We start from the raw sequence: 27,937 nt of genomic DNA on the forward strand, positions 1-27,937 counted from the left end.
TGAACATCGAAAAAATTTTCGAAAAATACCTTGCCCCTTTAATCGAGATATAATTTCGAAATTACAGATTTCGAAATTATATCTAGCGAACAACCGAGTAAATATGTAATAACGCGAACGTGGAAAATTTGGAAAATCTCGAAAATTTGACTGATATCAATATTTTCATCCGTCGCTGTTTCCTTTTTTTTTTTTTTTTTTTTTTTTTTAACGCAACGCGCGTAAACACACGTTTGATTCTCCTCCATTATTTTTTTAAATCGTCCTCCGCGTATTTATGCTACGTCCAAATATTTAGAAACTACTTCATTTTGTTTCGCAATGAACGCGGCGGCTGACAGAAGCGTGATTTTCGGCCGGAATTGAAACGCGTGTACAGCAAATTGTTAACAAGCGAGTGCAACAAGGAGCTGACACGGTCCTTGATTTTTCGATACGATACAATATGACGTTTCGTGACCCAATCCATCATGATCCCGTACGCACACAATATGCCACGCACGAGTGCGTGTTGAGCGTAGACATTAGCTACAAATAAAAAAGAGGAAATCAATATACGCATGTATGTCTCTCTCTCTCTCTCTCTCTCTCTGTTTCTCTCTCGTACCTACAAAATCATACGGCAGATTACCTGCGAAACAGAGGCAATTTCAGAAACAAATCTTCTTCGCGATAAAGAAAATTACTTGCCCCTAGTAAACAATTTCTTCGACGCCGAAGTATTAAAAAACACAGGTCGTTGATTGCCTCTTCACCGAAAATATCAACTTCTTACTCTTTCATCTACTATGCACACGCTCCTCGCGTGATTACGTATTCAATTAAACGTGTCGAATCGCTCTAAATTATACGGGGGGAGACATAGAAAACTGCAAAAAGTAGCCGTGTGTACACAGCGGAACCGTGCTTTAACAAAATTGCAGTTTCGCTTCTTCTTCTTTTTCTTTCTTTTTTTCGTCTGCAAAAAAAGCGTCGTTGCCATAATGTTGCTTCGGGAAAAAACGCAACACCTCGACTGGACCCGAGGGAAATGTCAGGGAGAAGTGCCGAACGTTGCATCGTGCGTTCGAATAACGTAGCGTCTTTCTCGAATGCTTACGTTAGCAGCCCCTTGCCCCATTAAAAATGTAACCCTGTCCACATGGTTCGCTACGTTCGCTCATTTGCAGACGTCGTTTACGGGGGGAGTGAGCGGGGGCAAAGAAAAACCTTTTTTTCCTCGGCTCAGGCCCACGTGCCCCTCGTTCTTCCTCTCCACGGCGGCTCTCTCTTCTTCCTTAAATAATTTATGGGGGTGGATTCGACGATGATATCACTTATTACCCGGGCTCTGCCTCCTCGCCGTACGTAAAAAATTTATAACACGTCGTGGCCTGAAACGTTCCTCGTCCGCTATTATCCCGACCCTCCCCTAAGTGAATATATACCTCCTCGAGGTTGCGCCTCTTTCACTTCCTGCAACATGTATCGTTGCGACGGAAACTATAAAAAATACATTCTACGAGGGAATTGAAAACTTCAAACTGTCTCGTTTTGAGCTGGCAAGACTCGCTGAACGGAGTTTTTTAGTCGCGACAATCTCCGGCAACGTAACCATTCTGTTACCATTAAATAAACATGGAGTCCATATTGTGCGGAAATGTGGACAGCGAGAGGAAGGTAAAATCGACGCAACATAGAAAATGTTGTCCCATCGATTACATCGCCCGCGTATGTATGAAACGACTGTCGCTAAATAAATTATCAAAGACGAACGAGTCGAAAGTCGATTGATTCGATTCGCTCGCAACGCCGTCAATCATTAATTCTATATTTATTGCTCGTGCGCGGCCAATAATTGCAGCAACGTGCAACTGATTTTTTTCAAGTGAAAATTCTGTCACCCTTGTCAAAGTCACGATCCATCCACCGCCGCTCGTTAAGAATTTCGTTCGTAACTGCAGTTACGGTCGATGATCGGTACCCAGCGGATGAATCACTTTGTGCTCGCTGAGGAACTGAATGAGGAGGAACGCGAAGTATATAGAGTAGAGGAGATAGCCGTACGATCTCCGAGCGATAGAGCCTGTGATGTTCAGATAGATAATAGTGGATATCAGCGAGCAGAGGAGGAAAGCCAAACAGCCAGGTGCCATGTCGCTCATTCTCATGTTTATATGTCGCGCTGGGTGCGAGCCGGCCGCCAATCCGTAAGTCAGCCCCAATCCCAACAGCGTATTGAACATCGGCCCGCCGAAGCAAGCCGCGTAAGCCATCCGTGGGAATCCTCGTCTGGCGATCGTGACGTTTGATATCAGATCTGTTCGAAGGTTCCATTTTTTAATTTATAATTTTAATTACATGGACCGTCCCGAAAGTATCCGACCTCCGCGTATACGTGACTTTGTCCTTGGGCATCCAATTGTAAAAAGCAGGCACGGAGCAATTAGGGGGGAGTTACCGATTAACAGAAGCCTAAATCTGTTCTGTCGACAGTTAATTTATAATTAAATTAATAAATAATTAATTTTTACTAATAAAAATAATTATAATTTACTAATAAAAATAATTATAATTTATATTTTTATTAATGTTAATAATATAATTTTTATATTTATATAAATATTTTTATTTAAATTTAATTATAAAAATTTTAAAATAAAATATATTTTTAAAAGCAATACGCAGTGACTGTGAACGTCAAATTCCCTGGGCGTCGCATTATGCAATGACGGAACGAGCCGAGCAAAGGATTTGCATCAAGAATTTGCCAAAAACTTGGTCACGCTTGTTCGGTAGACAATTCGTATGATTCGAAAGGTTTATAAATTGAATATAAAAAAATATAAAATATAATTGGAACATTATCAAGCCTGCTACAATATCTGAAACACACCAAGATCCATAACAACATATAAAAAATACCTCCTTCTGATGTGGCTAATAACCCACGAAGTTGATGCGACATAAAATAACTGATTTAAAAGAAATATATATAATTATATAAAATTTATTTTATTTATTTAAAAATTTATCAAAATAATAAATAATAATTTTATTATATTTATATGTATATATAATAAATATATATGTTATATTAATTATTATTAATAATATAAAAAGTTTTTTAAAAATATATTTTATTTTAAAATTTTTATAATCAAATTTAAATAAAAGTATTTATATAAATATAAAAATTATATTATTAACATTAATAAAAATATAAATTATAATTGTTTTTATTAGTAAAAATTAATTATTTATTAATTTAATTATAAATTAACTAAATAATTATATAAATAATATAATAATATAATAATTATATAAATAATTTAATTATAAATTAACTAAATAAAATAAAAAAATAAATATATATTATTATATATATATAATAAACATTTATAAAATATAAAAATTTAATTTATTAAATAAATTTATTTATTAATAAATTAAAAAATAAATATTGAAAAATAAAATACTATTATAAATTACAAAATATTAAAAACAAAATAGTTAAATAAAAAATTTATATTTTTATTTTATAACTATTTAGAAGTGCTGAAGCGACTGCGTGACGCAGTACGGAGGAAACAGCCGCATCTTTGAGAGAGTGTTCATTGTTCAAGATTTTTTTAGTAAAACATGGCATTCTTCGCCAGCCTCCGTACAGTCCGGATCTAGCACCATGTGATTTTTGATCGTTCCCAAAACTGGAGATTCGACGACGTCGAAGCGATGAAACAAAATGCAACGCAGCAGCTGCTAGCCACAAGAGAAAAGTACTTGCAGGACTGCTTCGAGAAGTGGATCGACCGCGAGAAGAAAGTCATAGAGGGGACCACTTTGAAGGTGACGTCGTGGAAATGAGGTATGTTTTAAACTACCAGCAGAGGTCGGACACTTTTGGGACAGCCCTAGTGCACGCGCTGGCCGAAAATATTTTTAATTCACCAAAACACTCACCGCCGATACTGTTGCCCCACGCGAGGAACGTAATGCCGAGCATCGCGTCCGATATGCTGCAAGCGTATCCAACGCACTGGAGGACTCCCATCACCTCCCGGGCTACCAAATACACAGACAGCATGGCGGCCAAGAATCCGAGAAACGCGAAAACCTGCAATTAAAAACGCCGCCGGGTCGTTACCGAGCCAACCGGTATCGTATCAAGCGTTCGTTCGCGCGAGGGCGCGAGAACTCGAAAGGAATAGAAAAAAAAAAAAAAAAAGAAACAAAAGGAATACACTCACGTTATGATACCTCGGTACGCGATCCGCCTTGGTCGTTAGAAACACAATTACGCCAATTACGGTGCCGAGCAGCAAGAATATCGGCACCACTGAAACCGGGCCAAAATGCGCTCTCCAAACTACGAAACGAGGATACGGAATGAGACGGCTGGCCGAAAAATATTTTCAAACCTAAGGGCAAAAGTTTCGAGAAAAACTCTTTATTACCGGGTCGGTAATAAAGAGTTTTCTAAACAGTCGTTTCGAACCAACGAGCGCGATAAATTGTCTTGCAACGCGGGGGATCAACTATTCCGTAGGCTTAAATGTTTAATGCGTTGAATTCGGACGTTTGCCCGATAGACGGTGGCAGCGAGCGAAACACGTACTATCATTCGTAAATTTTACAGTGCTCGCGGAATTATTATTATTACTATTTTACTTGATATCAAATTATTCGCGCCAGAATCGTTTCGTTACGAACTGAATAAATGAATGAGTTTGACAAGTATTTATTGCCGCGGTAATAATCGTCTTTTCGACCAATGAGCAGAATAGGTTTTCGTAACAGAGAATCAAATCTCCTAGATTTTTTAAACAGACGTTTGCCTGATAGACGTATAATAACGAGCGAAATGAGTACAGTTTTTATTTGTAAATTGAAATATTCGAACAGTTATTATTACTATTTACTTGAAATTTCTAGCACCAGACGTTTCGTCACAATTTATCATAGATAAATGAATGAGTTTGACAAGTATTTATTGCCGCGGTAATAATCGTCTTTTCGACCAATGAGCAGAATAGGTTTTCGTAACAGAGAATCAAATCTCCTAGATTTTTCAAACAGACGTTTGCCTGATAGACGTATAATAACGAGCGAAATGAGTACAGTTTTTATTTGTAAATTGAAATATTCGAACAGTTATTATTACTATTTACTTGAAATTTCTAGCACCAGACGTTTCGTCACAATTTATCATAGATAAATGAATGAGTTTGACAAATATTTATTGCCGCGGTAATAATCGTCTTTTCGACCAATGAGCAGAATAGGTTTTCGTAACAGAGAATTAAATCTCCTAGATTTTTCAAACAGACGTTTGCCTGATAGACGTATAATAACGAGCAAAATGAGTACAGTTTTTATTTGTAAATTGAAATATTCGAACAGTTATTATTACTATTTACTTGAAATTTCTAGCACCAGACGTTTCGTCACAATTTATCATAGATAAATGAATGAGTTTGACAAGTATTTATTACCGCGGTAATAATCGTTGTTTCGACTAACGAGAGCAGTAGCTTTCTTGAAGATTGAAATTAAACAAAAATTAAAATTAAAGTAGCCACGAAAATTATTATCATCATCGTCATCATCATTATTTATTTAATGCAAAATTACTCGCACCGGACGTGCAGCAGCTACCAAGTAGATAAATGAAAACGGTGTATAAACATCGTGTGACAGTTGACTTTAATTTCGAACAAACAGCGGGCAGTTGGCGCGCGTTACAAAAAAAAAGAGAGAGAGAGAAAAAAAAAAGGAAAGTGGAAGCTTATATTTCATCGCGGGTGGGAAATTTTTCCCCGCAAAAATCTCGCCGGGCCAGCTTTTATTAGCGGTGGCAATTTATAACGGCCCGGCGTGGCGTAGAAATCGCGACAATTAATACAACTAACCGTTTAATAGAAACAACGTCATCGTCGGTGTCACGCACAGCTGGAAGCAATTTAACAATTTCGACCAGCCTCTCTTTACCGCGGTCACGTTCACTACCGGGACGAACAACTGGAGGAGAAACATCACCGGCGAGCGTATGATCAAAATGAATTTAGTGAAGCGGCTCGCTGTTCTCCAGTCCTCTTCACCGATCGGGTTCATGTCGTAAAGGAATTCCTTGAGAAGTCCCTTTGGCCTGTTGACTTCTTGTCTCTCCGCGACATCAACCTCCGAGGTCAGCGTCGTTCTGTCTCGCATCTGTTCAATTGCTATCGCGACATCTGACACGTGGAAATATTCACCGTTACTCGAGATGTTGTTCAGTTATTGCTCGGCAAACATTGCCAGAATACAGGGTGCTCACTGAATGATATAAACCTAACTTTTAGAAAGTAACTTTTCTAAGCATAACTTTTACAAACACGTGTTTTTTTTCAATTTTTATTATTTTGTTTGGAAATATAATTAAGTAATAAGGAAATGTAAATAATTTTCTTGACATGAATGATACAGAACTAACTTTTAAAAAATAACTTTTTTAAACATAACTTTTACAAACATGCTCTTTTAAATTTTTATTATTTTGTTTGGAAAAATAGTTAAACAAAAAGGAAATATAATTAAGTAATAAGGAAATATAAATAATTTTCTTGACATGAATGATACAAAACTAACTTTTAAAAAGTAACTTTTCTAAACATAACTTTCACAAACACGTTTTTTCTAAATTTCTATTATTTTGTTTGGAAATATAATTAAATAATAAGGAAATATAAATAGTTTTCTTGATATGAATGATATAAAACTAACTTTAAAAAATAACTTTTCTAAACATAACTTCTACAAACACGTGTTTTTTTTTAAATTTTTATTATTTTGTTTGGAAATATAATTAAACAAGAAGGAAATATAATTAAATGATAAGGAAATATGAATAATTTTCTTGACATGAATGATATAAAACTAACTTTTAAAAAGTAACTTTTCTAAACATAATTTTTACAAACACGTTTTTTAAAAATTTTTATTATTTTGTTTGGAAATGTAATTAAATAGTAAGGAAATATAAATAGTTTTCTTGATATGAATGATATAAAACTAATTTTAAAAAAATAACTACTAAATACTTTTCTAAACAAAATTTTTACAAACACATGTTTTTTTTAAATTTTTATTATTTTGTTTGGAAATATAATTAAGTAATAAGAAAATATAAATAATTTTCTTGATATGAATGATATAAAACTAACTTTTAAAAAATAACTTTTCTAAATATAACTTTCACCAAACACACGTTTTTTTTTAATTTCTATTATTTTGTTTGGAAATATAATTAAATAATAAGGAAATATAAATAGTTTCCTTGATATGAATGATATAAAACTAACTTTTAAAAAATAACTTTTCTAAACATAACTTTACGTGTTTTTTATAAATTTTCATTATTTTGTTTGGAAATATAATTAAGTAATAAGGAAATGTAAATAATTTCAATATTATGTGTGGAAAACAGCATCCCTCAAATGACCGTCCTTCTGCTCATAAATACGGGCCATTTTCAAATTTTTGCCCTTCAATTTTTCAGTGGTCACCCTGTATTATACACGAGTGCGCTGATGATTATACACGATGCTTTCGAATGATTCGATGGTGACAGCAATTTCTTTTCAACAATAATTTTTTAGTAAAAGGAAGATTTTACATTAGTACAGGGATCATTAAAGAAAGTAACAATTCTTTCTTTGATATATTCCTTTCGTTTTCCTGCGAGAAACGACGCGTTTGCATTCAACTCAGAAAATCAAACTTTCAGACACACTTCAGTTTCTACATTTTTAAATAGGTTCTTCCTCGTTACAGGGGAATTATCCCTGTGATTTTCGATACAAACTTTAAACATGCAAATAAGCCGCTATATTTTCACTTGGAAAGCCGTGAAAGATGTTCCCCGCTTAAAAATTCATGAGAACGAGCTGCTCAATTTTAATTCAATGAAGTTGAGAAAAGTGTATAATCAATCGGGGGAAGCAATATGCATACCCATCTTAGTTTGCAAGCTAACGGCACGAGGTCTCACGGGAATCTTCGGAATGGCGGCCGCGTCCTTGTTCACCAAGTAAGTGCGCAGGATATCTGGATCAGGTACACTTGGGATTCTGCCTGTGAAAACACATAAGGAAGCCTTCCAGCCAGAGAGGATCAATAACTACAACTCGCGTAGAGAACGCTTCCTTTTTTTGTATTCGCAAGCACGTGTATGTATTCGTTTCGAAATGCCTTCGAACATCGCGCGCGCGCTCGCGATGATGTTTGACTTCGGTTGCATGCCAAACACTGCGCTTGGTATCTGTCAAACAAAGACTCGGCAGCGTACAAACAAACGGCTCCTACGATAACCGCCGTCTTCTTTAGCAAAATATTTCTCTCTTTCTTCTTTTTTTTTTTTTTTTTTTTTTTTTTTGTTTTCTGTCGACAATTGAAAGACAATCGACAACGTGACGCGATTAGTAATTGGTAAAGTGTTCGACAAATTTCTCAAATTCATCCGGGTCAGATCGTACTACGTGTTGAAAAGAACATTGAAAACTGTGCGTCGTTTCCATTTCTCACGGAGATCTACCGTGTCGAAGAGAAGAACACACGGAGGCAGCTAATGGCGTGAACAGCCTGTGCAGTTGTAATGTAAACAAGGTCCATATTGTTTTAGAAGAAACACACAAGATAGATACAGATAGCTGTGAAATCGAATAAATATTTGTTCCATTATTATTTTTTTTTTTTTTTTTTTTTTTTNNTTTTTTTTTCTATCGGAAAAACGTCTCGTCATCCACGATTCGATATCGCCCGCCACGTCGATCCAGCCGATTCGAGAGATTTTCATCGACGAGCTCCCCTTTTGCTCGTCGCAGCGTGTAATTGTAATCGAGCGACACCACTCCCGTTCTTCTTAATTGAATTACACCTTCGAGATCTCATCTGTCACTTCAGATTTATGTACGTTCACCCTGTCCCATTCAAGAACAAAATTCGCGTTACGCGGCGATCTCGTATTGAGATCAGGCTACAATACAGACCAGCTGAAAAATCTAGAGAAAAGTTATATTCTTTCGAATGGAGGATTTGTCCGGGATTGAATGCGAGGTCCTTTGTTTCGCGCCGGCGAATTCTCGGGGAAAAGTCCGGGGCTGCGAGTATTAACCACACCGGTGAATGACGCTTTGTCAAGCGTTTCGGAAAGTTACGCGGCATTAAACCTCACTCACTTTTTAGCCTCTCCTCCCGGTTCTCGTATATCTGCATTATCACCACCACGCCGATGAACAATAGGTAGTAGAGAACAAAGCCTGCAATTAAAATGTATCAGCATTAAAAAGCATTGCCCCGCGTGCGCAGCGACCCCTTGCTCGCCAACGAAAGTCAGCGTAATTAATCGCCACAAAAGCGCGCGACGCGACACGGTAAAACTTGCGGCGCGATTGTGAATCTCTCCTTGAATTAGGCAACGGCAAAGGGAACTTATTCCGCGTTGCCGCCGGCCAGATGTTTCGTCCGCGCGAGCCCATTGTGCGTGAAATTATTTTTCGAAACAGCGGAGCTCGGTTCCTCGAGCGATAAGTACCGCTGGAAATCTGTCGATTAAAATTTAACAATGGCGAGAGCCTTTTCGAGGAAGGGACCGACAAAGCGGATAAATTTTTTTTTCCTTTTTTTTTTTTCTTTTTAAATTGGAAATTTTCACTGCAGCGTCTCTCTCTCTCTCTCTCTCTCTTTCGTTTAAAATTATACCCGATAATTTTTAATCATCGATTTAACTCTCTCTGTCCCTCTTTCTCTTTGCAATCTCGCCGCGCTGTTTTTCTTCTTTTTCTTTTTTTTTTTTTTTAATCTCTCTGTGGTTTGAGAGGCTTACGGATCACGGCGATCCGTATAGAAGATATTCGTCGGCGGTCAAATTGCGGGGAAGCCGGCACACGGTGGCAGAGGGATCGCGCCTTTGCTTAATTAAATTCGCCCCGGAGTTATCGTTAACGCTGAATTAAACTGCATACTTATGGCTCGCGCGGCCACCGTGGATAAACTTTTCCGTTTCTATGAAGCGCCGCATATTTGACCGTCCCCCTCCCCCTCCCCTCTCCACCCGTTTGGTATCTCTTTCACACTCCGTTCGGATAATTTCGCGCCAATCGGCAAAGTCCGAAGTTATTATTTCCCTCTCCTCGATGCTTTTGTTGCTGAACTTACGAAGAAGGTTTCTTTTTCTCAAAGAACGAAGATGTGCAGGCGGTCCTCGACTTTTGCTATTATATATATGTCTGTTTCATGTAATTTTCATTAACATTTGATTTATCACAGTTGTGGCAATCAAATGATGAAACTAACTGTTAACGTTATTCAAAATATAAAAATTACGTAACATAGACATCCACGCGTCCAGAAACATAAAATCGCTCTTAGAACGATATATATATAAATTTTTGACCATCGTTTGTCTCGTGTGTAAAGGAAAATAAAAAATGACACAGCGTGTTACAGAACTCTTTGTCAAAAAAAGAAAAAGAAGAAAAAAAGTTCCTTACAGCGTCCTAACAGCGACTTTATGTTTCTAGACACGTGGATGTCACGTAATTTTTATATTTTGAATAACGTTAACAGTTAGTTTCATCATTTGATTGCCACAACTGTGATAAATCAAATGTTAGTGATAATTACGTGAAACAGACATCCACGCGTCCAGAAACATAAAGTCGCTGTTAGGACGATATATATATATAAATTTTTGACCATCGTTTGTCTTGTGTGTAAAGGAAAATAAAAAATGACACAGCGTGTTACAGAACTCTTTGTCAAAAAAAGAAAAAGAAGAAAAAATGTTCCTTACAGCGTCCTAACAGCGACTTTATGTTTCTGGACGCGTGGATGTCCATGTCACGTAATTTTTATATTTTGAATAACGTTAACAGTTAGTTTCATCATTTGAGTGCCACAACTGTGATAAATCAAATGTTAGTGATAATTACGTGAAACAGACATCCACGCGTCCGGAAACATAAAGGAATCATAAAGTCGCTGTCAGCACCGCAGTGTTAAATGATTAAGAAACTTTTTTGCCATTTTTCAAAAGCATCATTAGACTCCTTGGAAAAGTTTCACCTTCGTTGTGAGTAGAATACAAATCAAAAATAAAGTTTTAACCTTGAAGTTCAAGGTCAATTTCTTGGCCAATCCCAAGACAGATTTTTCACATGTATATATTCGACATGTCAAATCTCATCTATGACAAACTTTTCTTTCCATCCTGTTCCACTAAGTATCGCGATTAAACGCTGTAGCACTATTAGACGCGAAAATTGAACAGAAATGATTAAACAGAAGCTACAACGCGTCGTCGAGGTTTCGCGGAAATTTGTAAATTTCAAGAATCGAGCGCGTTTCGGCAGCCTAATTCAGAAAGATGGAGAAAGAGCAAGAGATGAAAGAGTAGTGTATGTACATACGTACTGACAGCCTCCCACAGATAGATGGTACCGTCTCGGATGACGTAGCTGATCCAGCAGACGAAGACGATGTAAAAGCACGCGTCTCTCATCAGGGGTTTCAGCAGGACTCGAAAGGGCTTGACTACCGCAACAGAGCCGGCGATAACCGCCGTCACGAAGACACCGGCGCCGATTAATTCCGTGAACATTATTATCCCTTCGTCGGCGCCCGATGCGAGGGACGTGAAGATGTCAGGAGCACCGTTTCCAAATGCCAATATCGTCACGCCGGCTATATTGTCCGACAGCCGCAAAATACCGGCTATCACCGCCAGTGATGGGCAGAAGCTACACGGACAGAGGAAATGGAAAAAAAATGGCGAGACAATCGTAGGGTGTTGTTCGAGGGGGTTCAGGAACGGGCAACGTGCGACGCACGGGCTAAACGCGTCGCCCTGCTAATCGGATTTTCATTATGCTACCTCCGACACGTTCAACGCTTCGTATCAGATTATTTCGGAATGAAAATTCGCAGCGCAAGAAAGCGTTCGGACATTTTTCGCGTTCGGGAAAATGTAAATTAACGTGGCATCGATCTTTCGTTCAATGCGCAAGCTTTTTAGGATCTACTTTAGGCTAACGTCTGCTAATCAGATTTTGATTGTGTCACAAATTGTTTCTGAGTAAAATTCGTAACTTACGCGTCGGATTTTTTTTTTTTTTTTTTTTGAAAAAACTGTGTTCAATGTAGGAACGATGTATGAAAATATTTTTGAATAACATTCGTAATTTACGTGTATTTTTCTTCGAAACTGTTAAAGAAAATGTTTAATAATAAAAAAATCGATCATTTATTTGCTATATTAGCGTTGTATCGAATTATTTTTGAATAAAATTCATAACCTGGAACGCGTCGGATTTCCTCTTCAAAATTGTGTTTAGGAAAATGTAAAATAATAAAGTATCGATCTTTGGTTCGATGTATTAGCTATGTTTCATGGAAATAACAAGCTCTTTATAACACACTTGCAACGAGTCAAACACGTCACATGTTAATCGGATTTTCATTATGCTACGTTCAACGCGTTCAACATCGTATCAAATTATTTTTTGAGTAAAATTCGTAACTTGGAACGTATCGGAGTTTCTACGTTTCACGGAAATAACAAACAACTTTTTAGAATCTACTTCATTACGAATTCACATGTAATTTTCCAAGGAAGAAAATCTAATTAAAACTTCCGATGCAATTCGTTCGATTCCGACCATCTTGTTCTATATACGTTCCTCTTCCAGAAAACTCCTCTAGCGGAAGTTTCTCTCAAAATTTCCAAACTTTTAATTTGCCTTCCGCGGTCAAATCGATATCCTGTACATACTGTGGAAGCGTGTTCCGGAACCCAAATATGTAATACATATACATATATATATATATATATATATATATATATATATATATATATATATATATATATATATTCAGAATGAAGAGCGAAGGAAAAAGAAGGAGCGACGATTAATCGAGAACATTCGCTTGATTTCGAGACACAAAAGTCAGCTCAGAGATATTTCATTGTTTCCTGGTTACTTGACTTCCAGGTACGTATACGTCTAACAATAAGTAGATCTCCCTTTAGATCGCGAATCGAATTTCGATGTGACCGGATTTCCAAATACGTTTGTTCGACACGCTAAACGAATTACGTTTTCATCAGGGATCCGCGTTTAGTTGCCGGCCTTTTCGTTTGAAAGAGTAGCAAAGAAGAGAAAGAAGCGGCGAGTGATACGTTGTACGACAAGGAAATTCACTAGCAAATCCGCAATTAATCCCAAATCCGTAATAAATCCCTCCGACTCGCGATTGGCAAATGGGTCCTCTTTTTTTTTTTTTCAGGTTAGAATAGAGACGTCGAATGCAATCGGTTTACCTATTTCCGCTTTGGTAATGGTCTTGTTGTGTTTCTTTGTCGCAACTAAAAATCGATTCTAATCAATTCCAACTGTGAACGTAGAATTATGACGAATGGGACTTACGTAACCTCAAAAAAAGTTCCGTGTCACGTGACCTTTCCATGGAAGCCATTTGGAATTTTCATTGTAAAACGGACAATTTTAGTAAGAAGGTGTTATCAAAGTAACGTTAAAAATTTGAAATAACATCAAAGTGTTATTTCAATTTTTATAATGATAATAATTTTATATCATTAAATAATAATAATTTTAAATATTAGTATTTAGTATCATTGTGATCCCACTATTATCAAAGTAACGTTAAAAAATTGAAATAACATCAAAGTGTTATTTAAATTTTTATAATAATAATAATTTTAAATATTAGTACTTAGTATCATTAAATAATAATAATTTTAAATATTAGTATTTAGTATCATTGTACAGTATCATATAGTTTACACAACAAATTATTATCGTTTGATATTATTCATCATTATTTAATACATAAAAATATTTCGAACAAAATGTCTCGTTTCAAATTTAATTTCGACGTCAATGAAAACTTGTTTGTTGAAGTAATACTTCTTTTGTTCATTGTAATATCATCATAAACTCTGGACACTTTTCTCGAGAATTATAGGTTTCTGAACAATTATAAAGATTGTAAGACACGCTTCGAATTAATGCAGAACTATCAATCGTGATCGGCCTGAACCCAACCTAAGTCTGTTTAATTTACAGATCTCAGTGAAATTGTAACTTGTGTCGATCGCTCGACTTCTCAACACTTTCCGAACGCCAGGACCAGCTATTGCTTCTGGCCCATTGGCGTCGACCGTTCGAGAATATGATGGCCGCGCCATCTACATCGAGAGCGACCGCAGTGATAGGTAACAGATTGTAACAGCTTACGTCGCACTCAACTTACGTACGTTACGCGTTACGAGCGTCGTAAGCGTCGCGTCACGACGTTGAAATTTCATCAGAGAAAATAATGCCGGTGAACCGCGTTGCGACGGCGGATCGTTCTTCCTTTTTTAATGACGGAGCGGTATAGCTGCCGGCGGCCATTTGGATTAAAATTGAATCGCTTCCCGCGCGGGAAATACGTCGATTCGCACGCACGCAACCAGCCATAATTCACCCTTTCGCCGAGCACAATGCGCCGTGAAAAATTTTATGCGCCGCCTGGCGATCGATATCGGCACTTTGGCGGAAAATCGTAGGAATTTTATTCCCACCGTAACTGTTTTATTAACTATCACTCCCGCGATACTTCCCCCTCGATTTTGATCGAAGCTGCGTCCGCGACGTATAAAAGCGTCGAGATAAACAACGCCGGTAAAATGCCTTGATATCACGCTTCCGCGACGAGGATTTCAGGTCATAAATCCACGAAATACACGTTCCTGTATTGTCCAGCGGGATAATGCAACAATATTTAACGATTATTTTAACATATCAAATAATTGATCAATTGTACACGCATCTGCAATTATTTTTTTCGACGTAATTACATCTTGTATTCTTCAATTAATTAGAAGTTCATATTGGAAATGGTTACGATTCGAACTTCGAATCGGATCGAATCAAATTTAAAAGGCACAATCGTTGCAAAATTCAATTGTAGGTGTCTTGCTACGACAAAGATATGAATAGTAATTTAATTTAAAAAAAAAAAACTAATTAAAAAAGACTCACAAATCAAAATCTTACGTTCATCATTTGGAAGTATTTAGCAGAAAAGTTCTCTTCGAATTCAACGAGAAACAGATGCGAAATTTTCAACTCTTGCGTGTAAAAATTTTCACCAAAGATCATAACTGAATCTTACGATCAGAATAACAATTATTTCGTTGACTAAAATGTTTCTGACTGCGAGCAGCGACTAGACGCGTTAAGAAAAATTTTTTAACAACCGTTACCGACGAGAGAAATTTTTTTTTCCGACTACTTGTAACACTTCTCGATAAGGGAAACTTTTAATAATAATTACCGGCGAGAAAAATACATTTCTGTTCTCTTTCTTCGATCATTTTCGCGAGACTTACGTCAGAAAGCGACTCTGCGGTTTTTAAAACGTTTTAATGCAGTTGGCGGACGATTATAACTGAAAGTATTGAAAATATTTCCAGTCACAGAATTCGATATTTTACACTTTGCACTATTACAAATAAACAATAATAAATAAATTTCCCTTATCGATGCAACTACTATAGGCGACCGAAATAAAATTCCTCTCGTCAATAATGATTATCGGCAACTGGAAAATAATTTCTAGTCATTTATAATTATTATTATTAATTTTATTATTATTATTATTAAATTTTATATTAATTTTATTATTATTATTAAATTTTATATTAATTTTATTATTATTATTAAATTTTATATTAATTTTATTATTATTATTATTATTAAAATAATTATTATAATTATTATTATTATTATTAATTTATAATTATTTTCTAACCAAAAACATGTACTCTAAAATTTTTTTTCGTTTCGATATTAATATTTTCAACGTATTTCAGTTACTGACTTTTCGACACAAATTTTTGTTGCAACTATTATTTTCGACTTTCACGGATTATTATCACACGTGTGTCAACAATTATACTTTCAATAATTCACGAAAACTGTTATTTTCACAATACTCTTTTCCGAGAAAAGGGATTTTTAAGGAACAACCAGTGAGTCAAATGATAATAGTAACTACTTACAAATTGTCCGCTGTGGTTGCCAAGATCAAGAACATGTACAAAAGCCATAAGATCATCATCAAGAGCCCGACGGTGAATAAAAATGTATTTTCCGTACCAAAAGTGCAGAACAGGATCTCCGTATACGATAGTACGGACCCGGTGTCACAATCATCGGTGTTTCTCACCCATTCACAACGATCCTTGGTAGCAATGTTCCAAACGTACGAACAGTCGTCCTAGACAAACATATGGTTATGACAGTTCACGTGGCAATTCGTGATCTTTCGAAGCAACTCGGTATCATACCTCCCGTATCGGTAGCGGTCCATGTTTCAAGAAATTCTCGGATAATTCTGAACTCATGTGAACTCTCTCTCTCTCTCTCTCTCTCTCTCTCTCTGAATATTAATTAATCTCTTTCGACTTGCTTCTTAGAAAATTAGAAATTGTGAAATTAACATTGCAACAACGCTGAATTGAGGCGCAGTTGACTATGCGTTTCTCAATTGTTTCTTAAACTTCCAACATAACGGCATGGCCGTTAATTCAGATTTTTAACGAAGATTTTCGAACAATCTTTCATCGTAGATAAGAGAAAGATTGCCGTTTGGAAATTGCCTCGGGTTTGCTCTTCCGGCGACTCGTGTTTACTCGAATTGTGAATGGGGAAAAAAGGTCGACCGGGTTGAGAAATGCACGTCGCGAAGTTTATTGCAGTGTACTTCAGGTATTGTTAACTTTGCCCGGTTGCTCGAGCAGAGCTGAACATAAACGATCTTTCGCGGAAGTTGAATGAATACGCCGGGCTCATTAGACAGTGGGTAACGGCTCATCCTCTTCCTGCTGTTTCTCGTTATCGCGGAACAATGAAAAAAGAAGGAAAAAGGAAAGAAAGGAAGAAAGAAAAGACCAGGCTAATGAGCACCGACAGAGAGATCACGTCGTCTAGCTTCGGCAAAGTGATTAGCGCGACAAAAATATCGTTTCGTGAATGTTCTATTATAGAATAGAAGTGCCAAAAAATTCATAAAATCATGATTTTACTTGACACACAGTTTCCGAGATTAATCAATTTCGTGCCCCATTTTCTGAAACTTAACATCATTTTAATTGATAGAACTGTCAGCGTGTGTCAAAGTGAAGCGAAGCAAATGATAATCGACGCAAAGGGAGGAGTTGGAGGAATGGGCTGGGATATAAAATTTTCTGTTTCGACGGGGGTGAGAAAAAAGGAAGTATATCAAAAGAAGTTTTCGTTCCGTGCGGAAGTAATGTTTCAAAAAACTTCCACGTTCCTTTTTAACGTAATGTTCTTCTCGCAGAGGGAAGAGGTGAAGGATACTTTGAAGCGGCGCGTGCACGAAACGCCTGGTAAGCGGGTCAAAGTTATACATCCTTCGCTCGAATTAATAATGTTTCGCAATTTAATTGACGTACGCCCCGGCTGTGTGACTGAAATTATAATATTATAATGTTATGACGTAAATAAAATATGCACTACGAAATGCATATTCCCGTGGCCTGGAAATGAGCGAGCTCGCGCACGATGAAAATTTATATTCACGCACGCCTCCACGAGACAATGCTCGCATCGATGAAATTAAAGTGTCAGGAATTTAGAGAGACGAACGATTCGACAGCGAGTGAATGGAATTTCGACAGACGAGGGAAAAATAACATAAATTGAAATAAAATCCAGATCTTGTTCGTCAAACTGTCTCGTAATTCTTTTCGCAATTTTTCTGAATTTTTAGGCATCATTGTATAATATATTGCACTATGATCGTATCTCGTACATTCGAAAACTTGTAGAAATAATCAAGTATTATTCTTAAGGATTAATCTCCAAGGATTATTCTTAAACATTCTTTGGTAATAGAATGAAGAGCATAATTGCACTAACAACAATTGTGAACAATTTGAACTGATGTAACTTTGTAAAAAAGAGATCACATAGTAGTCCACTTGGTCTCTTCTCAAAGAGCGAAGCTTTTACTTTGATAGTCGTGAGTTCGTTTCTTTTGAAGATGATTTTATATCACTAAAAGGGTGGGAAACTGAAGAATGAAAAAATTTTTCTCGAAAATTGTAACAATTCAAACGCGTGTAAAAATAAAAATTGAGAATTCCTTCTCGAAGATTGAAGATTTCACCTTCACAATGATTCCTTGAAACTTGTTCTGCAATTTTTCACTTTGCCGTTTTATCGAATGTTGAACGTTAGGGTTAAAACGACAAAAATTCGAAAGTCTGATCGAAATGTTCCAAATTTCATAAAATGGTGAAAAAAGAAACTCGTACAGCGAGTTTTAAGAGGTCGCGAAAATATTCCCACCTTCAAGACCATGGTAGATTTAGTCGTAAGGAAAACTTGACGTTTGAATTTTTGCAAAGTGTGCTCCTTGGTTTCTCACCCGCAAAAAATCATTTCCAAAATTCACGGCTGTCAAAGTACAAGCTTCCCGATTTCAAACAAAACTAACACGGATCTTTCTTCACGAAAATTGTATCAGTTATTAAATCAACAATTTTTCATTGTCATTGGTATAATTATGCCTCTCGCTGTATCTCTCATTTAATAACACCAAAGAGACGGGATTCGTCGGCGAGCCACGTTCACGACGAGCGAGAACGAAAGAGACAGAGAGAGAGAGAGAGCTCCTATCGCGTTATAAATTTGGCTAAATTAGTATAATGCACTTATTTCGTATTTCTGGTTGCCACGGTGGTTTTATTCCACCGGCGGAAAAGTCTAAACACATTTTATTAGATTGCATTCAAAGTCGCGAGAGAGAGAGACGCGATCCACCTCCTCCTTCCTCCCCCCCCCCCCCGTTCTCCCCAATTTATAACTGCGCTTTTATTCTCTCAACCCGGAGACGCGCGGCTGACTTTTCCGGCTTCCTGTTTTGCTACTCCACGTTCGTGCATACATAATAAAGCGCGAGTGATATAACGCTGGAATATGCAAAAAGCTTCTTTTCACCGCGTAAGACGCCACTTATAACTAATATAATGACGTCCCCCCCTCCCGCTCCTCTTTTTCTTTGTTACGGCATTTGGAATTCTAAAGCCGTGGCTTTCGTTACGTTTACGTGTGTGTATGTATATATATATATACATATATATATATATATATATATATATATATCCTACGCAGGTGCCGGAGAGTTTCAATTCGAACCGATACACTTCGGGGCGAATTGAATTTCCACGAGTTATCATCCGCTGTTTAATCAAATATTTGCTTCGCGCCTGTTTGACTCGTGCCTACGTTTCTGTTATTATATCATACTAATTATATTTGCTCGATTTACGCATTATCACGCGTCCCGCATAAATGTCCATCTCTTATTGTGAGACCATCTGTCGGCCATTTTGCCCGTAAGAATTCGAACGTTCACGTCGAATACCATCAGTCGACTGGCGAATCGAAGATTAGCGAAGACATAATTCGAGTAAATGTTGACGCTTGCAAATTTTTCGTATATATCTTCACTAGAACGGCGTGAAGAGATTAACGCAACATAGAATATATAGAAAATAATATTCTTCATAATGTATAATTTGTAAGTTATATTCGCGCGTTAAAGTGATTGCAGATAAAGAAAAGGTAAATCCTAGATAATACAGTCTTCTGTATGTCAGTGTGACGACATTTTGCTTTCGTTCTACCTAATTGTTTTGAATTTTTGTTATAACATCCTTCACAAAATGGCCGCCTGGTCCTGGTTTTCCTGCAATTTTTTCTCATTTTCTCTATAGGCTTTAAAGCTCTATAAGGAAATGCAACTCTCATCATAAATATAAAAAAAAAATATATATAGTACAATTATATATATAACATATAATTTAAAATTAAAAATTATTGTAAAATTACATATATAATATATAATTTTGTATATATATATCATATTATATATAATATATACTGTAAAAAATAAGAAACACATTTCGGTGACTCCCAGTGAAATAAATCCATTAAACATGTTCCTGTACCTCAGCTTACTATATTTTCAACCTAATTCTGCCAATCGTGTAATAAAAAATTCACGTTGGCGTTCTGGGCCAGACAAAATTCAAAATCAGCGTGGAATTCAACTCTGTCGAATACCGAAATGTGACAAAACTACGAATCGAAGAACGTATAACGACAACGATATTGGATGTAGATTATCTTTCTGCAGTGTAAAAAAAGCTCCAGCCGGAACTTGAACAGAAGCGTATCAAAATTACAACACCGGAAGTTCTTAATATTTCAGAACGTGACTGTTACCTTCGAGGAAACGTCCCCCGGTTGAACACACTTCCGCTAAGTTTCCACTTTAGCCAGGCAATTTCGTAAAGCGTTCGGCCAAATATTTTATAAGAAAACGCGAGTCTCGAGGCTTTTAAAAGCATTTTAGGAAGCATTGTCTCGCTCCTCGGCGTAAAACTGTGTAAACTGTGAACTGCGCGAATACGGGGAGCATCCAGCTCTCTGTTCATCCAACTTTTTTCTCTGTAATTTAAAAAAGTAGGAACGTATACGGTAATACAATCGGGCGGGAACATATATATTCCCACAGGCATAGACGAATTGAAAATCTGGAAACGAATTCCTTTTTTTTTTTCCCTCCATTTGAAACATCGTTTCCAAGGAAATCGAGTTTAAAAAATATATATATATATATATATATATATATATATATATATATATATATACATATATATATATATATATGTCGATTCACTCGATGTGAAGCTGGCTAATTCCCGATTGGGGAACGAACGGGACAAACGGCAAATGATTATTCCACGCGCGCAAAATAAATCGAAAATCTTTTTTTCATCCGACGCCTCGTATTTTTCCGGGGGAAATCGAATTTCAAAATTTCCCGCGGACGCTCGTGTTGAACGTATTTTTATAAAAATTAAGTTTCTGGTACAAAAAAGAAAAAAAAAAAAAAAAAAAAGAAAGAAAGTCCGCGTATTTGACTTATTTCTCAAATTCTGATTTCCGAGGAAACGAGGCTCCCGATCAAACATTTCATTCCATTTCCGTTCGAAGGAAACACGATTCTTCTTATGCTTTTATTAAGAAACAAATGTACACATCGACGCGGGGCACAATGTCATCTGCGTGAAGTTTAATTGGACGAATAACTCGAGTGAATTGTTTTCGAGTCGCTCGGTATGAGAACGATTCACGATCGTTTCTTCTCAACGTTCACCGATGTTGTTCCTCTCCGGCGAAACAGTAGCTTCAACAACTTGCAGACTATCCAAATTGCAACCAGAGTTGAGACTACCATCGCGGACACGACATCCAGCAACAGATACTGATACCACGTTAAATCGGCAGCTGCTATTTTCAACGAATCCGGCCCGTGACGAAGTAAATATTCTATCCAGTAAACTCCCTCGTCCAAAGGTGGTATCGGTCGGTCTTTGAACCGCGAAGAAGCTTCGGCTGCCATGTCCGTGTAGCTGTGGATCATACACGGTCACATCAAACGAAAGTAATTTTATCGCCGGATAAATAATTCGTATTGATTTATTAAATTCATTACCCTCGTACCAATATTAAGCTTGACGCGTTCGCGTGAAATATTTGAGACGATATTTGCTTTTAATTAAATATTAAATTGAAAATTGAAAATTATCCCGCGTCGAGTTCTATCCGGCCTGGTTGCCGTTCAAATTTATGCAATATCCGGTTTCAAGTTGATATTCCACGCTATTGTTCGCAACATACAGATTCTTTGTCTACGGCTAACCGTAGGCTCCCATTTTATTCCGCTCGGCCGTAGTATGAAATTTCATATTTAGCTTATTTTCTCTCGCGCATAATTTTTCATCTCGTTTGCGATACACGCGCGCGAATTTCTCGTCTCTTTAATTCAGCAGCCACCACATTCTCGAGGATCGTGATCTTTAAAAATTGCGGCGTAGCGACGTTTGACAAGAATTCGTTCGATATCTTGGCACAAAATTTCGTTACGATTGTGTTTTCTGTTTGGAAAAAACGAAATGAAGGATGATTATATTTATCGAGCTTTCGAAATAGGACAGTTCAGTCGTCTTCGTGTTATTAATTAAACGAATATTTCTTTTCTTTCGATTCGCGCGAATGAACAGCACGTCAGCGACACAATATGATTAAATGCAAAGAGAGTGATCTGTCGCGGCGGACAATCTCAACAGTGTGTGTTTACACATGCAGTTTAAAACATTCCGCAAACGAGCAGAGCATACATACCCTTGTTGCTGGAACACCCTGTATGTATATATATATATATATATATACATATCGCGTGTACGTAATCTATAACACAGCAGCTTGATTACCTATATCGCGTAACGATTCGAGTAACAAGCAAGTTATCAACTTTAGTCAATTAATCGTAACGGACTCGCGTTACAATTTTAATAAAGGGCTGTTCACCGACTATGTTAACGAGAGGGAGGGAGGATCCCAGGTGAAATTTCAATATCCACGGCACGGGGATCAGCGACGTTGTTCATCTGACGAAGATGTTTACACCTGGGAGTAATTGTAATCGTTAACGATGATTTGCAGCGGGGCGAGCGATTAACGAAAGACGAAGCGAGAGCGTAATTAACGCACCATCGTTTCGAAAATCGGCGGAACGAGTTCGGTACATCGTTCGGCTTTGTTTATCGTTGGCCGATATTGTCGTCCAAAATCAGACAGATACGTGTCTCTGAAGTATTTCTTTTATCTGCCACTGATTAGAACGATCGTTTGTAACGGTGTCTGATGATTATCCGATTGAATTTAACGTGGCCCTGTTTATCGTTGGCCGATTGTCGTCCAAAATCAGACAGATACGTGTCGCTGAAGTATTTCTTTTATCTGCCACTGATTAGAACGATCGTTTGTAATAGTGTCTGATGATTATCCGATTAAATTTAACGTGGCCCTGTTTATCGTTGGCCGATTGTCGTCCAAAATCAGACAGATACCTGTCTCTGAAGTATTTCTTTTATCTGCCACTGATTAGAACGATCGTTTGCAATAGTGTCTGATGATTATCCGATTAAATTTAACGCGAAGAGTGTAAGTGTATCGGTGACAAAAGTTGTCCTTCGTCAAAAAAAAAGAAAAAACATGGTCTACTTGGTATCATTTGAAAGTGTGAAATCTCTACTTTCAAAAGTCTACGTTCGTCTCTTCTAGTTGTTGTTGTTGTTGCTTTTTTTAATTTAAACAGTTGCGACGAGACAAGGCGGAAATCTCTCGAGCGTTCTTTCACTTCCTTGACCCTGCATTCCTCTAGATACACCGGGAAACTTGGGAACTTCTTCATTTCTCGTACGAGAAACGAAGATTCTAATTACCTCTTGTTCAGGAGTAGCTCGTTCAAAGCGTTCGATATTAGCTTGTATGAAAGTTGACGGTAATCCAGGCCCAGAGCCAGCCCCTTTTTCACGAAGTAGGCCACGTTCAAGTGCTGATCTCCGTACAGGGGTATACCGAGAAGCGGTACCCCGCAATAAACTGCCTCTTGACTCCCCAGCAATCCACCGTGTGTGATAAACAGCCGCACGTTCGGGTGACCTGGTAATTTTCAAAACCGATAACCTTATGTTTCTCTCTCGATAGAGATATTTGAAGTTAATGGGGTATTCTGGTAAGCCGGTTAAAAAAAAAAAAATTGATTTTCGTTTTACATTTTCTCAAAGTATATGCTTTCGAGTATGCCTGTGTAAAAGGATTTCTTTGAATATCGTAAAATCAGCAATGTTATAGATGTTTGAAGGAAACGGAGTGTACTACTCGCAACGTAAGTATGAATATTTTTGTACAACGGGTAACGAAAGCTTCAAATGTGTTTTTCCTCAAAAAATATTTCATTTTATAATATTATTATTTACTTTTATATTATTATCATTTTATAATATTTTATTTTTTGTGCTGCTCGATTGATTGTAAGTATGAATAATTTTGTACAACAAGGGTAACAAGAACTTCAAATATATTTTTCTCAAATCCATACTTCTTGAACTGGCTGGACGGAATAACTCGCGTTTTAGTTGACCGATTGACTTGAAATTTGGAGGAGATCTTCACCGGATGTACCTTGTATCGCGTAAACCACAGATTTCAAAATCTGATGTTTTTTTCTTTTTTTTTTTACCACCCAAAGGACGAAAAGCACAAGGAAAATTATTTAAATTATTTTAACTTCAAAATGCTGCCATTTTTTTAATTTTCGAAATTTCTCCGTTTCCGTGGTTTATGCGACAGCCATATTTATACTAATTGAGATACATTTTGGTTTTTTAGTTCGGAATGACCAGGTGGATCAGAATCCGTTTTTAAAAACATGCTTTACCTAAGACTATATAATTTCCACAACTTTCGTTAATTTCGTTAAAAAAAATTGTAAATACTCTTCAAGTATGAATGAATCTGTGTGTAGAAACTGCATACCAAAATGCATCATGGTGAAAAAAATCCCAAAAATGTCGATTTTTTTCAAGCCGGATTACCAAAATTGCAACTGGTTGCGCGGACCATAACGAGTGACCGAACCGTATACAATAATTTGTCGTTTTCTTCTTCCTTTAAACTCGTCTCGGTATGATATCACTGGATAGAAATGATTAAGAAGTAACAGACTCGTCGTTTGTTTTGCCTCGGTTACATTTAAATATACTTGAAACTGAGAAAATGTTGCAATTTTGGGACAGAAAATTTCTCGACGTACTTGGCACAAAAACCAAGATTCATTTTGGTTTCTTAGTTTGAAATAACCAGGTGGATCGGAATCACGTCATCAATCATTCGAACCCGTTTTTAAAAACATGCTTTACCTAAGGCTATACAATTTTCACAATTTTCGTTAATTTCCTTAAAGAAAAAAATTGTAAATACTCTTCAAGTATGAATGAATCTGTGTGTGCGAAAACTGCATGCTAAAATGTATCATGGCTTAGAAGAAAATCCCAAAGAAGTCGATTTTTTTCAAGCCGGATTATCAGAATATCCCCGAAGTTAAGTAAAGTTCCTCGGATATTAAACTGTGGAAGAGACGATTTCCAAAGAAGTTCGAATTCAGAGAAGGGTACGGGGAGGAGATAATACGAGGAATTCGATAATGAACAAATTTGTCAACGACGCTTCGAATCTCGTTCGTGCGTCTAAATCAATTAGTTGAACAGCAGATCGTTTGCATACAAAGCAATCTGATTGCCAACGGCATACGAAATGGAACATGCAGGTAACGCGCGGGCAAATTTGGATCCATCCCAAGAATTAACCTAGACCCAGCCTAAATTTAACCCTGCCCTAATTCGCGCATTATTCTCCCAGTCCTGCAACTCGCCCCGGTACGTATTTACGACGTACTAAACCCCTGAATTCTATATAATGTGCCTGACACACGTGACGCGTGTGTCAAATCAGCGTGCGACACCGACGCGATATTAAGATACATACATTGGCCGAACCTCGGCGAACTTGGCGAAAAATTTAATAGAACGCAAATATCGAAGAAACTGTAGAAAGAAATTACACGACTTGTAATTTGATGAACGAAAATCTAGTTCCGGCACTTTTATATTTCGGCAACGTTAATTAATTTTTTCAATTTAATTCGAAAAGAGAAGGTTTGCTTCTTGCAGCTAAATCTTACTTTCCAAAGTTCGAGGATCAATTTACTTTTATACAAATGGCACGTATACACAAGTCTCGCGTATATTTTTTCGATTCAAGTGTTAGAACGATGTGAGAGGAAAGATGTTTCGTTCGAAACTTTTCGATTGTTGAATTATTCTTTCATCTTCGACGACGCTTGCATCTTCAAGGTAAGATGAACGTGAATGCAGCTGAAAGTGGCAGAGGAAACATAAAAGTTTGTCGAAGCATAAATTAAAACAAAAAACAAAAAACAAAAAAAAAAAAAAAACAATTAACTTGGAACGATTCGGACTAGATAAAATGAAATGAATTGCAGTTGCCATTGTACAAATCTAGATTATTTGACGATAAACGGCGTGTGTGAAGGGGCGTAAAGGGTGGTTCGATATTCGGGGAAATTGATCTGCAAGTTATTTAACGTTAATGCATACTTTAAATCAATTTTGACGCGATTACGGGATTTAATATCCAGAATGGTAAATGGAATTGTTGATTGTACAGGAGTACGTGCTGTTGCTCCATTGACAGAAACGCACGCGTTCGTTGTTATTGTTAGATAATTGGTACGAGGCAGGAGAGGTCAAGGGAAAGTCTCGAAATCTTCGAATTATTCCAAATTCAACTGTCCTAATTCCCGCCGGAGAAAATAAAACTACATTCTTCATCTAATTTCAATGGCGAAGGTACAATCTCTTCAAACTATATCCAAACGTGGAAGACTACTTCCATTGTACAATGATTACTGAAGCTCATTTTCAAAATTGAGGAACCACTTCTAATGCTACGGATTGCAAAAAAAAAAAAAAAAAATTTCTCAATTAATCGCTAATTGAAACAATCTTTTACCAAGCTTGAATTGTACAATTTCTCTCTCTCTCTCTCTGGTACGTGTACTCGCTCGATTCATCAAAATTTCGCTCGTAAACGTTGCGAGAGGGTGCCGAAAAAATCGAGCCAAGTGCTCGCCAGAGAGTTGCGAAACATTCGACAGCGAAATGTGGGGAAAAACCGCGCATAAAAGCATTCGCTTTCAGGTTTTTTCCTGATCTCCGTGGGATAATATTCTCGCCGATGCTTAAAGTTGGTGCGGCGCCGGTAAAAAAGAATGTATACGCACACAATATGGCGAGCTGGGGCGCCCATTCGATGCACTTAACGTTCCTGGGCAGCGTGGGCATTTTCTCCGCGGAGCACTTCCACAGTATTTGCTGCGGTACTTGCTCGAACGCTCTGTAAAAACCTTCTAACGCCTGCGCCGCCATGGTGGACGAGTCTATTTGCGATCCTAGGCTAAAGTAAATAACACCGTTTTCCCAGTGCGAGTCAAGAAAATCTTGAAGATCGTTGGGCAACGCCGGTGGGCCCGACGCTGGTATGTGAATGCCACCCAGCTCCTTCAGTCCCGGTGCTAGCGCTCGCGGCGTGTTAACAGCTACGTGTCCGTTCGTTAATATCAATGATATCTTCGATCGTAGAGCGTCGAAATCGGGCAGATCGTCGCCGAAGTGTTTCTTCGCGATTTCGTAACCTGGCTTGTCTGATAAGTATCTGTAATCAGAATTTGAAAATAGATAACACCCGTTATTAGGCGAGCGTCACAGTTGTAGCTCGAGGAAATGAATTGAGGAGCAATCTGGAGACATTTTGTGAAAATATTTTCAATGTATTTTTCTATAAATATGTGCAACGACTTTCACTATAAATATTGTAGCTCGAGGAAATGAATTGAGGAGCAATCTGGAGACATTTTGTGAAAATATTTTCAATGTATGTTTCTATAAATATGTGCAACGACTTTCGCTATAAATATTGTAGCTCGAGGAACTGAATTGAGGAGCAATCTAGAGACATTTTGTGAAAATATTTTCAATGTACTTTTCTATAAATATGTGCAACGACTTTCGCTATAAATATTGTAGCTCGAGTAAATGAATTGAGGAGTAATCTAGAGACATTTTGTGAAAATATTTTCAATGTACTTTTCTATAAATATGTGCAACGACTTTCGCTATAAATATTGTAGCTCGAGTAAATGAATTGAGGAGTAATCTAGAGACATTTTGTGAAAATATTTTCAATGTACTTTTCTATAAATATGTGCAACGACTTTCGCTATAAATATTATAGCTCAAGGAAATGAATTGAGGAGCAATCTGGAGACATTTTGTGAAAATATTTTCAATGTACTTTTCTATAAATATGTGCAACGACTTTCGCTATAA

At 37.1% G+C, this 27,937-nt stretch overlaps 2 protein-coding genes across 4 annotated transcripts in view; both read right to left on the bottom strand.

Moving 5' to 3' along the window:
* Nucleotides 1-5,589: 5,589 nt before the first annotated feature.
* Nucleotides 5,590-8,136, bottom strand: LOC122539028 (mitochondrial sodium/calcium exchanger protein-like). The gene is made up of 2 exons (XM_043673601.1): nt 7,972-8,136; nt 5,590-6,212 (listed from the first exon to the last, which is right to left on the bottom strand). Exons 1-2 carry the CDS (start codon nt 7,973-7,975, stop codon nt 5,887-5,889), a joined length of 330 nt encoding a protein of 109 aa, XP_043529536.1. The 5' UTR covers nt 7,976-8,136; the 3' UTR covers nt 5,590-5,886.
* Nucleotides 7,972-27,937, bottom strand: part of LOC122539027 (UDP-glycosyltransferase UGT5-like) — a 24,669-nt gene continuing 4,703 nt past the window's right edge. Inside the window, exons 2-5 of one of the 3 annotated variants that reach the window (XM_043673598.1) lie at nt 26,833-27,263; nt 23,411-23,630; nt 9,195-9,275; nt 7,972-8,091 (exon numbers count right to left, since the gene is read on the bottom strand). In XM_043673598.1, coding sequence (XP_043529533.1) covers nt 8,070-8,091; nt 9,195-9,275; nt 23,411-23,630; nt 26,833-27,263 — 754 coding nt within the window. In that variant the 3' untranslated portion in view covers nt 7,972-8,069. Of the gene's footprint in view, nt 8,092-9,194; nt 9,276-21,142; nt 21,536-22,352; nt 22,593-23,410; nt 23,631-26,832; nt 27,264-27,937 lie in introns of those variants that run through there. The other 2 variants (XM_043673597.1, XM_043673599.1) reach the window with 2 other exon arrangements.

Source organism: Frieseomelitta varia, unplaced genomic scaffold (assembly GCF_011392965.1).
Source record: "Frieseomelitta varia isolate USP_RPSP 00005682 unplaced genomic scaffold, Fvar_1.2 scaffold_188, whole genome shotgun sequence".
Taxonomy (NCBI): domain Eukaryota; kingdom Metazoa; phylum Arthropoda; class Insecta; order Hymenoptera; family Apidae; genus Frieseomelitta; species Frieseomelitta varia.